The sequence below is a fragment of the Denticeps clupeoides genome, chromosome 11, assembly GCF_900700375.1.
Source record: "Denticeps clupeoides chromosome 11, fDenClu1.1, whole genome shotgun sequence".
Taxonomy (NCBI): domain Eukaryota; kingdom Metazoa; phylum Chordata; class Actinopteri; order Clupeiformes; family Denticipitidae; genus Denticeps; species Denticeps clupeoides.
Genome location: NC_041717.1, coordinates 7246045 through 7262358, shown reverse-complemented (window position 1 = coordinate 7262358; position 16314 = coordinate 7246045). Strand labels below are relative to the sequence as shown.

Sequence of the window (16314 nt, the reverse complement as noted above, 5' to 3'; positions counted from 1 at the left end):
GAAGAGCAAAAACAGCAACGCATTCTACGGAGGCTTCGCACACAGAAAAGAAAAAGAAAAAGCCCAGAGAAGACAACTTCTATGAGTCACGCTGCGCATCGTCCCACCATGAAGCCTCCTACAGGGATGGTGCGCGCAGGCACTTACAACCTCGATCGCTCAGCGATTCCAGCACCCACGTTGTATTCTAACCGCTTACTGACAGAAAGGTGACAGGAGGGTCTGCAGCGGTTTACATGCGTAAGATGCACACGCGGTGCTCTTTAACCCTGATGGAGAGCCACTTGGAAATGCTGTAGCGCGTACTCTGCCGTCACTTTGAAGCTCAGCTACCCATAAATTATCCACTCACTCAAACTAGAGGAGGTGGAGAGGGTCAAGACTGAGAGATCAATAGCTGGAAAGTCCATTAAAGAGGTGAGGTGGCCCAATACTCTGGTTGTGAAATTATTGTCTGAGCAGAGTAAGGGTGATATTTTTCGATGTGCTTTATGTAGTGCATTGGGGACATTCATGAATATGAATAAAATGACTTGTAGTAGCGATATACAATTTATCAAATTTTTACCAAAATCGTGATTTTAATAAACATGCTTTTAGAAGTCATGTCGGGGTTGGCTGGGTAAAGTGGGGGCATGCATCAGAGTAAATCACGATATTTGTCAAATAAATTGCGATTTGTTTTTTTTTCTTAAAATTGTTCAGCCCTGGCTTGTGGCGTATCTGCATTTTAGCAGGACTTTGAAAATGAATTTCTGTTCAGAAACACCTTCTGCTTCGTCTGAGTGGTGCCATTTAGATGCTAAATAACAGGTTCATGTGACATAAGAAAATGAGTTACAAGCCATGGTGACCATGGTGTAACACAAGTTAGCGGTGACAAACCTTTGTACTTGCTGCATACACGATGAGACAATAATCCTTAATCCCCACACCTATTTGCATTGCAACCTCACTCCCAGTCTTTGTGCATGAAAAAAGAATGTATCTTTTGGACATGCCAGAGTGACATGATGTATGCCATAGCAACTTGGCACAGGAAAAATATGGACCATTGAAATGTACCAGAAGAGCCATATGGCAAAAGGTTCTCATGAGGTGAAGGAATTATGCATCAAGACAAAAAATAAAAATGGACTCACATTGTCTGTTCTGAGTTTCTTGGCAGGACACCCTCCATCCACCGGGTGTAGCATATAGTACAGTCGAACTTTGTTCGCATGTTTTCGACTCTGAAATGAAAGAGAAAATAATACATTACACAAGCGGCAAATCAATAAAGAGCTGAGTAAGGCTGATCAATAGAATGTTATATATATATATGAAAAAAAAAATACCATATTGACCCAAATACAGGACAACCCTGAATATAAGACCATGCCTTTCTAGTCTAATATATATTTTTATTTGCTGGTCTGTTTAGTATGAGTGTGCACAGAACAGTCAAGGGATCTTTCTTGCACAATCAGTGAAACATTATTATGTTTTCCTGAGGGATTGATGTTCTATATCCTGAGATGTTGCCTATTGTTCCAGTTTGAACAGACAAAAATTAGAGGTTATGTGTTCTCCAAAACATTATAAAATGCATAAAATACATTATAAAATATATATAAAATGCAGGATGGTAGTAGCCTAGTGGGTAACACACTTTTCCATGAACCGAATGAGCACAAAGTCACCGGTTTAATCCCCACTTAGTTCCATTGTGTTCTGAGCAAAACATTTAACCCTGAGTCTCCAGGGGGACTGACCATGTAACTACTGATTGTAAGTCACTTTGGATAATGCCGTCTTATAAATGCTGTAAATGTAATGTTTATAATAAAAAAATATTCGAAAGGAAAAAATAAAGCATTTTAGAAGAGCAAACCCATGGCACTTTTCTGTTAATGTAATTAAAGGCAGTGCCGCCACAGCCTGCCAAAATAAGCCCACTGCATTATTCTAACTGGGTCCTGTGAGGTTTCAGCCGCAGCCTGCGGCGCTGCGGACGCGATGAACCCGCAGCTAACGATGCACTCAACTGTACCATGTTTGCAGGGCAGGTCCTGTTGTGCCCAGAACATTGGTGCAGTGAAACTGACCTAATGGCAGATGCCAGTTCTACCAGGCAACAGGTTCACAGCCAGCCTTCCCATCAGGAGGCAGCCTACCCTGCGTCAACAGAGAGCACGAGGTTGAAAAAAATTATTGGCGAATGTTTTAGCATGTCTAAAATACGCGAAAGACTTGGCTCCCTAAGGGAGTAAAATGGAGAAACTGGACTGCAAAAACCGCCTCCTGCTGGACCTGGCAGCTGATTTTCACTTTTGGTTTTTACATCTCCTGCCGACATATAGGGTCAGAAGATCTCCCCATGTTTTGACAGTAGTGACTTCCTTTCACAGCGCCCACAACATTCCCCATTTTTTTCATTCACTTTGTTTCCATCCCTTCCGTTGCTTGTGTGGCATGTAATTTGAGTCTAACTGATTTGTTTTGTCATATTTTAATAATTCATTTAAACTTTCAGACTAAGGGGAATATTGTGGAGGTGCTTGGTAAGACGTTGTACGTTAAAAGGGTGCATGTCCTATTCATCATGGTTCACCAGTCAGAATGCTTGAATAAAATCACTGATAATCTGTGTGCATATTTGCTTTGGGGGGGGGTGGAAGATTCAAGAAATAGATTGAATCAGAGATCACATCCCACCGTAATTACCATAATTACAGCAGTACAGTTAATATTCTTGAGTCAATAATAAATATTCATATCCGGGATGAGATTGCTTCCCCTGTAAACTAGTTAAATAGGCCTATGCAACTGTATTTTTTTCAGAGGGAGATTGAGCACCACTGCTCTAGACACAGCACACAAACACAACAAGAACCGTGTGACTGTAAAGACAATCACTGTGCTTGGCCTGGAATGTGCGCAACATGCATTTATTAAACAGTGCAAGCGTGCCTAGTAGTAAAAAAAGAGCGGTTAAAAGCTAAACTGAACAGAACTGCAGCACAGCTGTCATTTCATCATTTCAAGCGTATATGTAAGATGATATGGCTTTTTGTAGTCATTTAACATTTCAGCATCAAGAGATCTGCACTATGATGATGTAACTGTTTCTATGGAGATAACCAGTGTGCACATGAAAAAAGTCAACCAAACTCACAAAGCTCTGTAAAATTCACAAACGTTCTCACTGGTTTAAATGTTGTAAAGTCATGAGCAAGTCATGAGCAACAAAGTTAAAAGTTCTCTGTGTAAACAAGACTGAGCTGGCCGTTGTTCCCCTTCTTCCAGGGGATTGTCAATAGCAATTTACTGCATGGCCACTCTGCAGACAGTACCTACAGGATGCCGAAGAGGACAAGATGTACAGGATGTAAAAAGAACACCGAAGCCAGTGAATTGATTTGACAGCATAACCAGACGAATAAGGTCTAATGTGAAATATTGCACTGGATTGCATGTGGATGCGGGCAGCAGGAAATGAAGACAAATGACCTCCATCAGTAATCATGCACGGCCATATATAACATCATCCTTGACAAGGGTGAGAAATTACCTCCTCTCGCAAACATCCCTGTCATTTAACCTCAGTAGCCACTGTAGACTGGGTGGTAGGCAAACTGCTACACACTATTTGAATAGTAATATAGATATGTATTCAATGTAAGATAATACAACTATATGATGTGCACACTTGCACACAAAAAGTTAACTTTTACTGACACAAGGCAATTGTGTTGCATGAAATTATAGAATGTAGTCCGCCATTGTGGTTGATATAAAAAAAAGGCAAAAATGCTGACATTACATATATGGGCATTAAATGCAGATTAAATGCTAGGAGGACATTATAGGTCATGTGGTTGCATGTGTTGAATGAAACTGCCGGCTCTCGATCATGCATGTATTCATGCGTCCTCTCTTGCGCCATTAGATAATCCGTCAGAATTCTCCCAGTTGCAAGCACAGAACAGCTCTGACAGGATTCATGGGCGCTGAGTGGGATTTCTGACACGTGCCAAGTGCGCCTGGCAGGAATTTGTGTATTGTGCAGTCTGTGGATCAGCATACAGTGAAGGAAGGACACATAACAGAGAGCTGTCAGAGAACTAGGCCCTGCTTGCACGTCCTGTCTGTCCCATTGAAAGCCAGTCTTAAAAAGGTCCGTTCACCCCCTGCCCGCAAACGAATGAGCAGGTTGATGAGTATTCTGGTACATTACACAAGGAAGAATTCATATGGTTAAACACAATTCGATTGTATTGCAATATACTATTTCTCTGGAGCTTTAAAACACTGCTTAAAATATTGAACTCATAAGATCTTTAAGTATTTATTAAAATTAAAATGAAGCTCTCATCTAATTGCATATTCTGTATAATCATATTTTTTAATGATTAATGTAAATGTGGTTCCAGCTATCTATGTATTCCATCATCTTTTCCATCAATTATGACATACCTTTCATTTTTTAAAAAGCAAATTTAAGTAAGAAAAGAGGACAATCCAAGAAATATATATTCATGAAGTAACTATCATGTAGTGTACTTTAAATGCCACATTGCATTAAGTTTTTAAAAATGCTTAAAAAAAGAGTGCATGCATAAAAAAGCCAAAAATACCACTGCCTGTACTTTTCAGAAGTATGTTTTGTTTGTTTGCTGTTTTCCATTTCCATTTGCTTTAACACCTAGCTGATAATACATAAAAAATACATTAAAAAAACCCTTCCTTCACATTTGTAAATGCTGTGTTTTCTGCTTCAGTGTGGTAATTTCAGAAAATGAGATTTAGCAGCTCTCCTTGCACAAAACATACTGTCTACATCAAATGCAGCTTTCTGACCAATTCATTTAATGTTTGCAGTTTAACACCATGAATCTTAGCCTTCTTAAGAGTGACGGTGCTGAGGACTCCAGCATTAAACTAGTTACTTTCCCACTGGTATGATTAAGAAGCTCAACTTTCATTCTTTTAATGAAGACGTGAAAAGCATAACAAAGTCTCAAGATTACACGCTGGGTCGTGCTTTCAACCACAAAATGTCCTTTTTGGAAGGAGGGAGATTAATCGCTGGCTGTTATAGTCGGGTCAGCCTTGCCAGCCCATCTTTCCTTGTCCCACTGATTTTAGGCTGTAACTAACTGCTTAAAGCTTTTTTTTTTTTTTTTTGCAAAAACACTTCAGAGCCAGTTCTCTGAACACACACATGGTGTCACTTTGAAGTGCTGCTTCATTGCTGATCCTCTAGAGTCAATCGAATTAATAAATGCTTTGTCAGTGCTGACGGGGTTTATGTAAGAACCGCAATGGTTTAACCCAGTCGAATCATAAGCGATTTTACTGCTCTGTGACTGGATGAAACTAGAAGGCACCAGCCACGGCGTCCTCAGATCACATCGCTGGCCGTGCCATCCTCGTGTTCGACTTAAATTAGCATTACGCTCAGGTCTTGTTCTCCCTTTAAAACCCACCAGGCCACCCCCACACATGCTGTGTACTGCGGATCAACGGAGCTCGCGGCGTTTGTACATTTCACCCAAGTGAACGTGCTTCATGAGACGCCAATAATAACAACAAATCAATTAAAATGCTCGCAGGGGACGTCACCTCGTGAACACACTTCACTTATTTCACCATGGACATGTCGATGTTTCCCCCAAAAACCATGTGACACATGCAGGCAATACTAATGCAGGTTGCTAAATAACAAGTGAAAATGTGTTTATGTGAGGAAACCCATTACTATACTACACCCAGGGTGCTAAAATAAACACGACTCGGTGTAGCCCTAAAAAAAAAATCCCTCCCTGCTTCACTAACCGCATTAAATTCAGTCCGATTACAGTCAGTGAAATAATAAACTGGGACAGTTTAATGAATATAGCGAAATAACCCTGCAAGCAACATCACAGGTAAAATGCATTGGACAGGGTTCTGCCCAGAATGGATTTTGGATCAATGTTAGGTGTAGAAATGTTGTTCAATTCAGGGTTACAGGGAGGGGGTCTGGGGCCTATTTAATGATAACACAATTTGGTTTAGCAATCATTTTATCAATACATTTTTGCCCATCTGATGTATTAAATTAGCCATTATTTGCATGCTTTAGTATCCATTCAGTTGGTCTTCTGTTCAAAGCTGTCAGAAAAATGGACGTGATTAAGAACCTTTAATATTTAGTAACACATTATCTTTATATGCGATACATGAAATGGAACACTGATGAGAATCTGCAACAAAAACCGCTGGAGCTGACCTCCCTCCAAACCGTCTACACCACCCGCCGAGGAGGGCTGAGTTGATCATCATGGCTGCGGGCTACACAGCTCGCACCCTCTTTGCCCAGCGTCCCTCTGGTAGGCGCTACTGGAGCATTTCCACCCCCACCACATGATTCAGAGACCGTTTCTTTCCACGAGCCAATGAACTGAACTGTATTATGTGTTGCCGACCATATTGTCATTCCAATTCACAGCAACACACTGTTTATTACACCCACGTGCTGTATATGGGTGGTAGTAGCTTGGTGGGTAACACACTGGCCTATGAACCAGAAGACCCAGGTTCAAATCCCACGTATCCACAAGTTGCTCCAGGAAGACGGTCCATCTAATTATTGATTGTAAGTCGCTCTGGATAATGACATCTTATAAATGCCATAAATGTAAATATCTGTTGTATAATGTTCAATTACCCAGGCTGCCTCACTTTTTGCTACTCATGTTATGTTTCTAATCATGTCTATATCATGTTACGATTGTCACGTGCCTTGCCGTTATTTTGCATGACTTTGTATAGTTTTATGTAGTCTTGCCTCTGATTTATTGATTGTCATACATCCCCACTGTCCTAGTGTGATTATTACACTTTGCCCTCTTCTGCAAGTGCAACATAAGAATTTTTCTGTATTGTGAAAAAAAATTGAAAAAATCTTTAGTGGTAATAATCACAATCTAATCCCAGTCTTTAAAATAATGTATAATAATATATTAGTGGCTTAGATCTACACAGAAATAAAGTATCTGGGCTTCCTGGTGTTGGTATTCCACTGAAATGTCTTGCTAATTTTCCAAATCATTGATCTCTGAGGTCAGCCTTGTGCCACAGGAACAAACTGATCAATATGAGCTACTGTACATCCCCCTTCATGAACAGTTTTTTTTTGTATTAAGGGGCCTGGAGGTAGAGGCAAATCTTAGCTCTGGGATCAATCCACAGTCCTTCATTTTTCCATGGTGCTCAGTACTGAGCATCACAGGCTACAATTAAAATGCAACTCACAAGGTCCTTACCCAGGGTTTGACATAACCAACACATACAAACTGCTCAAGATAATAGGAAGGGGCAAATTTGACATCTAATTACCTCTAAAATCAAATTTGCATAGCTTTGCTCTTAGTGGTGCGTATAGGTCTCAAATAAGGGCAGCCATCACAAGGACAGGTTTTGCGATAGCAGCAAACTGGGTCACGATAACAATGCAGAGTGCAGACTTAAGGAGAAGGTTGCCCTTGAAGGCTGATGATATCACCACACTCGTGCAGAGGCACAACGCCCTCTGGTCGCTTCATCCAATTCTTCTATCGTGCCTCGCATGCATATGGAAGAGCCGGCAAGGCTAAATCTGGGAGTCAAGCGAACAAAGCATGCGCACACTGAGGGCAAAGTGACAGATTCCGCAGGGGGAGAGTAGGCCCACGCCCGCTCAAAGGATCTGCCTTGATAATCTGGCCCTGGTGGCAAGCACGCAACAAATAACATGCTGCTGTGCAGAAACACCACACTGTTCTGAAAATGCACCCTGCTGAAAAGCCTCTGATTATAGTAGAATAATGTTTGTGGTGGAATATTTTAATGCTATCACAAAACAGCAAGTGTCCTGAAGCACAATGGCTGAGCGTGGAAATTAAAATTGCAGTCCTGATAACTGCCTGAAAAACACAGCGCAAATTTCTGTGACAAAAATGTGAACCAGTAACTTCAAACAATGTCACATGCATCTGGCAGTGCGCATTTTGCCCCCTGTGGCAACCACTTTTCAAACTTATTTACAGCAGCCTGATCAAAAGACCATTAAATCGACTCAAAGCAAGTAAGTAGCATGTGAGTGTTCCTGCTCATCCTTTAGATCTAATTTTTGTTTTATCATCGTGCAAAAGTAATGGGTAGTACCAGCTACCTGGCACTCAGGTGACAAGAAAATATCCCTGACGGGTCAAAGAAAGTCATTGTCACTCTACCAGACTATGACCCTAAAGACAAATACATCCCACACAACAAAAGTAAATATGTGGATACTAAAAATACTTTATCTACAATCCAGATTCCAGATGGATGGAAAATGTTTGTTTTACATAGTTCTTTTTGCATATGGGAAGCAGCTCAAACAATAAAAATAGAAACAAAAATAATTAAATTAAAAGCCTAGTGAAATTAAAAGCATTCTATGCAAAATAACAGTAACAATATCTAAAAATATTTTAATCTCATGTGCATTGTATTCACAAATGGCACATTTCCTGCATGATGCATGCTGATAAAGCAACTATTTACATGCCAAAAACATGTTTGCATTACATCTGTTCCATAATTTTCAACAATTACATTACATAAAAACAATTTTGAGATTAATATTGTTTTCTTATGAGCCTATATATATTATATCTGTTGCTAATATATTGAGGAAGTGACATGCCTGCAGGGGAAGTGTCTTCTACCAAAAGCTGGTACTATGCACTGGAAAGAGGCAATGAAAGTTAAGGCCAATGAGCTTTAATGGCAAAATTTCAACTATAACTGTATTCTCTGGATTGGAAATCTCAGGCCTCATTGTGCTTTATTACCACAAATGTGCCTCAAATCGTACCCATTAACGTTTCACAAAGGACATTTACAATCATATACATGCATTTATATTCACTTTAGTGTACTTATGCATTGGATTTTACAACTCAAATAACATTCAGTGCTTGATAATGTAGTTCTGTTCATACGCCATTAGACGAGACATAATAAACGGGGCAGAGAGAGAAAAAAGGTGGTTTGAGTTTTTGTGGTAGCTCTTTTTTACTAATGTCCCCTTATCAGAACAGAGCCGAGAGACACCTGAGCTGGGGATCAGAAGAGCCAAACCATCTGACAAATGGCCTGAGTGCCACTCTCGCCTGGTCTGGCTTTTCACATGTTCATCACTGTGCTCCAAACATGTCATACCATATTAGCCTCTCGTCCGATAGAGCCCAGATAAAACCCATCTGCAAGAGGCATGCGGCCAACTGGTGAAGTCTCCGCACCAAATTAAACTAAATGAATATTTCACACTCAAGTCTGTGCTGATTTCCTCTGGTCTTTGATGCCTGTCTGAATAAATACATTAAATAATGGGTCATATTGTCATTCCAAAGCAAAACACCAGCATGCAGACATCATTTGTCACCCGTGTAACCATGTTAGGGATAGCTGGATATATTTTTCAGGGACTATATTTTTAAACGTAGGCCCAAAAAAAAAAAAAAATGCACAACTTGTCAGACTTGCAGTGTAAATTAATAAGTGGTTTATTTTCCAATTCATTAAAAAAATTTATTTGGTACAATGGCATACCGCAATGTTTAAGGAGACTTGAAGAGCCTCTTAAAAAATTGCTGCAGGAGTGACTATCGAGTGAAGGCCAGGCACAGAGCAGCCTAATAATTACTTAAAAAGCTTGACAGGGTCTCATATGAAAACCTTCAACTTCTATTATTCCAGCAGCCTGGCACCGAAAGCCCTGCAGTTGGATTCGCCGGGGATCTGAGCATCTCCGACAGTGAGTGAAGGCCTGAGTCGACACTGAGACAGCACAGCCAACTCAGGCAATTTCAGCCATTAGAGCCACATAATCATCTCTCTGCCTGGGATTGTGTCAAATATCAACTTTGGAAGGTGAGAGTTCAGTTTGACCAAAGCACCTCTGAGGGTTAGAGGTGTTGGTTAGTCTTCCTGATGGAAGGGGGGAGGATCTCCTTACCTCGTAATGGGCGACCCTCTGGGACTCGGAGATGAGCTGGGCACTGCAGACTTTACAGTAGCTGTCTGTGAAGAGACCCTGGTCCACCTCTGTTGACTTCATCTAGAATAAAGATAGAATATTAGTTCAATGTCTGTCTATCCATCTGTTAGGGTTGTCAAAAATCAAATTACATACTTATTTGGCATAATGTCATTTGAACATTTTTAACATGTCAAGCCTACATGCAAACAATGCTTCAAAGAGGTGGTGGCAAAGCGGAGTAGCATAAAAAAAACTTGCTGAAGCATATTAAAGACTCATCAGTAAAGCTCCTGTTCCCACACTTGAAAGTTAATAAATATTAGCATGGTTTGTGCCTATGTTAATGCCAGTCATTTAACTATTAGCAATTAGATGGTATTCTCATGAGCTGTCTGCAATATTTTCATTAAGGTAACAGCTTGGCAATGCCAATAAAAAAAAAAAAAAAAAAAAAAAATTGAATGAGGGAGCAGTTCCCCAAACATTATCTTTCCTGGCCATTTGTAACATTAAGAGAAAGGCAGTGTGTTTCATTGCAGAGTCTATTCAAGCTAGATTATATCTCATCCTTGTCCCAGTATACAATTAGGGGAGGGAAATCAATTTATGTACAAAGTTGCCAAAAGAATTAGGATGCCTGCCTTTACACCTACAACACCCTCTTCTTAATCCATAGGCTTTAAAAAGGGGCTGGTCAATCATATTCACTATATAACAGCTCTGATCCTCTGGGAAGGCTTTCTACAAGGTTTAGTGTGAACACCTGAACAAGGTTTAGAATAGCATATGTAATGTCAGGAACTGATGTTGGACGAGAAGGCCTGGCTCACAGTCTCCACTCCATTTTACCCCAAAGGTGTTCTATCAGGTTGATGTAAGGCAGGGGCATCAAACTCAAATACACACTGGGCCAAATTTGAAAACCTGGACAAAGTCGGGGGCCAACCTTAGTGTGGGGTAAAAACTCAAGTTCACAGTAAACGGCAGTGGTGGCCTAGCGGTTAAGGAAGCAGCCCCGTAATCAGAAGGTTGCCGGTTCGAATCCCGATCCACCAAGGTGCCACTGAGGTGCCACTGAGCAAAAGCACCGTCCCCACACACTGCTCCCCGGGCGCCGGTCATGGCTGCCCACTGCTCACTCAGGGTGATGGGTTAAATGCAGAGGACAAATTTCACTGTGTGCACTGTGTGCTGTGCTGCTGTGTATCACATGTGACAATCACTTCACTTTTTTTTTTTTTAAACTTGGAAAAAGGCTTGATATTTATTTGGAACACATAAACACACATATGGACATAGCAGCCTCACGTTGTGATGTTTTTTTTAACATAGTCTGTTGTGAAATCAAACCTCTTTTCATCTCCTTTACTTTCTGGAGCTTCTGCTTTATGTCCAGATCCTTGCACTTGTTGTGGTGTTTCATTTCACAGCGTCGTCTTATGTTGTATTCTTTAGTTACCACTGCATTGGATCCGCACACATGACAAACAGGTCTGTAATTAACATTTGTGAACAAATATTCAGCCTCCCACGCGTCATGTAAATGCTAGTATTCTGCATTTTGTTTGTAGTTTTTTGGGGGCTAATTGCTACTGGCAGCAAGAGGGGGCTTGTGGGTAATAATGCGCCAACACACAAGCAGAGCATTGTGGAATTTGTAGTAAAAGCGGTGCGCGTTGAGCACACACCATCTACCGTGGGCCAGGTCTAGTAAATAGTTCAAACATAATTACAAGAGTTCGACACACGTGCCACTAAGATACTAATGGTACATAACCAACAAAAACCGCTGAAGATAATAGGAAGGGGCCATTTTTTTAAAACCTATGGTAGTAGCCTAGTGGGTAAGACACTCACTTATAAACCAGAACACCACACTTACTACAATTGGGTCCCTAAGTGTACAGGCCTGAATTTACAACCTCTACATTAAATGTGTTTTAATTTAGTGTTGTGTAGTGTAGTGTAGTATAATGTAGTTCTGTAATTGGGACCACTTATCTGTGTCACGACTACGGACTTACGGGGGAAGGAAGCGCAGAGGTCTGACATACTGGGAAGGGGTTTTTATTATTAAATAAACAATAAACACAAATAAAGACGGGCGCGGTGGCCGAAAACGATTTAACTTAAATACAGACAAACTAAAACTAACCCGTAGGCGTGTGGCGATTGCCAGAACTCAAAACACATGACACAAAACTAGGTCAAGTTCGTGCAGCGAGTTCACGAAAATGCCAGCGACCCCGAACGGGCGGAAACTTCCGGCATTTATGGGGCGTCAGGATTGAGTTCCGGTGTGGAGCCCAGCTGCAGGCAATCCTGACAGAGCCCCCCCTCCAAGGGCTACGTCCTCGGAGCCCCAACAGTACCATCAGTGGAGGCGGCGGGGCGGACGGCGGCAACCACAGGGCTCCTGCCCTGCTGTATCCTCCCCTTGGAGGACCCGGTCCCTCGGGCTGGCTCCCCGGCGTGGTCAGGCGTGGCGGCCCCGGTCCCTCGGGCTGGCTCCCCGGCGTGGTCAGGCGTGGCGGCTCCGGTCCCTCGGGCTGGCTCCCCGGCGTGGTCAGACGTGGCGGCCCCGGTCCCTCGGGCTGGCTCCCCGGCGTGGTCAGGCGTGGCGGCCCCGGTCCCTCGGGCTGGCTCCCCGGCGTGGTCAGGCGTGGCGGCCCCGGTCCCTCGGGCTGGCTCCCCGGCGTGGTCAGGCGTGGCGGCCCCGGTCCCTCGGGCTGGCTCCCCGGCGTGGTCAGGCGTGGCGGCCCCGGTCCCTCGGGCTGGCTCCCCGGCGTGGTCAGGCGTGGCGGCCCCGGTCCCTCGGGCTGGCTCCCCGGCGTGGTCAGGCGTGGCGGCCCCGGTGCCTCGGCCTGGCTCCCCGGCGTGGTCAGGCGTGGCGGCCCCGGTGCCTCGGCCTGGCTCCCCGGCGTGGTCAGGCGTGGCGGCCCCGGACCCTCGGCCTGGCTCCCCGGCGTGGTCCCGCTTGGCGGCCCCGGACCCTCGGCCTGGCTCCCCGGCGTGGTCCCGCTTGGCGGCCCCGGACCCTCGGCCTGGCTCCCCGGCGTGGTCCCGCTTGGCGGCCCCGGACCCTCGGCCTGGCTCCCCGGCGTGGTCCCGCTTGGCGGCCCCGGACCCTCGGCCTGGCTCCCCGGCGTGGTCCCGCTTGGCGGCCCCGGACCCTCGGCCTGGCTCCCCGGCGTGGTCCCGCATGGCGGCACAAATAAAGATGGACCCTCGGCCTGGCTCCCCGGCGTGGTCCCGCATGGCGGCCCCGGACCCTCGGCCTGGCTCCCCGGCGTGGTCCCGCATGGCGGCCCCGGACTCCCGTACCTGCACACAATAATCAGGGCCGATCCATCTGGGTACGTGTGGGCCCTGTCTCCACATGTCCCCTCTGACACGTCTTGTGTCACCCCCTGCACCGCGCAGGGAGATTGTCCCAGAGCCTCCGGCGACTGTTCCAGGCACCCCAGGCTGGTGCCTTCTGGGACTATGCAGCCCCTCTCGCTGCACGGCCCTGGTGCCAAGGGGGGGGCATTGCCAGACCATCCGGCTAGCCCCTTCTGCGTCCGTTGGGACAAGCAGGCCCTCTTCCTGCCTGTCCCAGCTGGGTCCTCATGCCTACCCGGGGGCTCTATGGCGCTCCACCCCTCTGGAGGCAGACGCAGGCCCATGCCTGGCCCGCCCTCCTCACTGGCTACCGGAGGACCCAGCTCCATCGCTTCCCCACCTCCCCTCCCCTCAGGAGGAGTCCCCAACCCGAACTGCACCCCCCCAAAAAATTCTTTGGGGGAGCACCCCCCACGGCTGGACTTAGGGGTACCTTGGGGCTTGTCCACCTCGCCTTGGACCAGCACATTCGGGTCAGGAACCTCCTCCCTGGGGTTCGGCTCCGCGGCTGGGTCGCCATCTGGTGGACACAAAGAGGGGAAGTGGGGGCGACATACGGACACATATGCCACACAGACACACACAGACAGAGACAGACAGAAGAGAGGGTCGTCTGGCTCCCTCTCTGGGCTCTCCGGGACCTCCTCAGGGGGCACAGCCAGGATCTCGGGAGGAGCGACCTTCTCGTCGCCCACCAGTGCTGGGTCTTCTTGCCCCGGATCCTGACTGGCACTGGATGTGGTGGAGGGGCAGAGTTCGATCCCTGGCTCAGGCCGATCAAACTCCGCCCTCAGTCTCTGTTGGAAGTCCCGAAAACTCCTGTCTGTCTCTCCCTGCTGCCAGAGGGTTGTGCTCCAGCCCCATGCTGATCCAGTCAGACACTTGAGGATGGTAGTGATCTCGTCTGTGTCTGCTGCCCCACTGAAGGGTCCCGGGACAATTGGGCTGTCCCACACGGGGCTGGGCACGTCGCTGGAGATGGTGGTAGGTGTGTGGTGTGGAGGGGGGTGGACGTCTTCTCCAGCAGGTGTGGACGCTGGTGCTGCGCTGCCATTTTGCTGGGGAACGTCCGGGCAGAGGGAAGGCGGGTCGGCGACTGGAGCAGGAATGGAGGATTCCCTGCGAGGCAGTCCCGGCAGCGCAGTTGCTGGCTGGCGACCTCCCGTCGCCCTCTTCCACCAGCTTTCCTCACACTGCTGGGAGGGACGTGGGTCTCCACGGACCTCGTGACGATCCTGGATGGGCGCGATGGGCGGAGCCATCCCGGCACCGACTGCCCAAACGGCGTCATCCTGGTCGTCGTCCGTGTCAACCTCGTACCCCCGGAAGTCACATGGGTCATCATGGACGCCGCGATGATCTCGGACGCGCACGCTGGGCGGAGCCATCCCGGCACCGACCACCCACCGAAAATCCACGTCATCATCGCTTTCGTCATCCGTGTCCTCCCACCGGTGACTCCAAGGGTCGTCCACCCTGCGGACATCCTGGACCCATGGCGCGATAAGCTCCCATGGGCAGTACTCTGGCCATTCGGGCTGGAGGCTGCCCACCTCCTCGCTGGAGGAACGCCGCCGTTGTTGCCGCTTCTCACCCCCCTGGAAGTGACGTGGGTCCCCACGGACCTTGCGACGATCGCAGACTGGCGCGATGGGCGGAGCCCAACTCTCGTCTCCCGTGCTCTCGTCGTCGTCGTCCGTGTCGTCCCAGTCCACGGGGAGCCTTGCCAGCAGAGCGCAGAGTTCTTGGCTCGACATGGCGAAGATTGTGGGGGTCGCATCTTCTGCGCTCGCTGCCCACGTCACTTCCTCGCTGCTGCCGACGCCAACGTCCTCGCTCCGCCCACTCACCCGCCGACGTTGTCGCTTCCGGGTTTCGCGGAGTTTCCCGGGGGTGATGTCATCACGCGGCGCCGCGTACCACGGCTTCTCGGGGAGAAAACGCTCCACCAGAACGGGCGGCGCGTCTCTCCCCTGGTGTCCGCGTTCGCCGCGCCGGGCTGCGTCCTTCGCGGCGTTTCTTCTCCTCTGCTTTCTACCTCTGCGCTTTTGGGTGGGTCGCTGGCATTCTGTCACGACTACGGACTTACGGGGGAAGGAAGCGCAGAGGTTTGACATACTGGGAAGGGGTTTTTATTATTAAATAAACAATAAACACAAATAAAGACGGGCGCGGTGGCCGAAAACGATTTAACTTAAATACAGACAAACTAAAACTAACCCGTAGGCGTGTGGCGATTGCCAGAACTCAAAACACATGACACAAAACTAGGTCAAGTTCGTGCAGCGAGTTCACGAAAATGCCAGCGACCCCGAACGGGCGGAAACTTCCGGCATTTATGGGGCGTCAGGATTGAGTTCCGGTGTGGAGCCCAGCTGCAGGCAATCCTGACAATCTGCTTAGTTACAAGGGTCAATCAATGCAACGTTGCAGAGAGTGATCAGCTTTATCCTGATCCTGTCTTGAAGGAAGGAGATGATTATTCATGTCTGACTGAATATTTGATTCCTTTGATGATTATCATAAAAAGATTAAGCATTCTTCATGGGCTACAGTCATTGGATCACAATAGATCACTTTTATCTACTGACTTATCTTATAGAATACTTCATATTCAAAATAAAAGCCACTGTACTCTAAAACAAGCACATGAAACTTCTCCAAGGAGGCGTTCAGGAGACATCTTGATTAGATGCCTGAGCCACCTCATCAAGCTCCTCTTCGTGCGGAGGAGCAGTGGTTCTACTTTGAACCTCTCTCTAAGAGATAGCGCAGCAATCTCATTCTTTCAGTCAATACCTACAGCTCGTGACCATTGGTGAGGGTGGGAGCGTAGATTGACCGGTAAATTGAGAGTCGTGCCTTTTGACTCAGCTGCTGCTTCACCACTTCGGACC

General features: G+C 46.5%; 1 protein-coding gene across 3 annotated transcripts in view; it reads right to left on the bottom strand.

Annotated features, from left to right (window-relative positions):
* Nucleotides 1-16314, bottom strand: part of zmat4a (zinc finger, matrin-type 4a) — an 80768-nt gene that overhangs the window by 50540 nt on the left and 13914 nt on the right. For all 3 annotated transcript variants that reach the window (XM_028997309.1, XM_028997308.1, XM_028997311.1), the window contains exons 2-3: nt 10010-10111; nt 1143-1232 (exon numbers count right to left, since the gene is read on the bottom strand). In XM_028997309.1, the coding sequence (XP_028853142.1) occupies nt 1143-1232; nt 10010-10111 (192 nt within the window). The remainder of the gene's footprint in view (nt 1-1142; nt 1233-10009; nt 10112-16314) is intronic.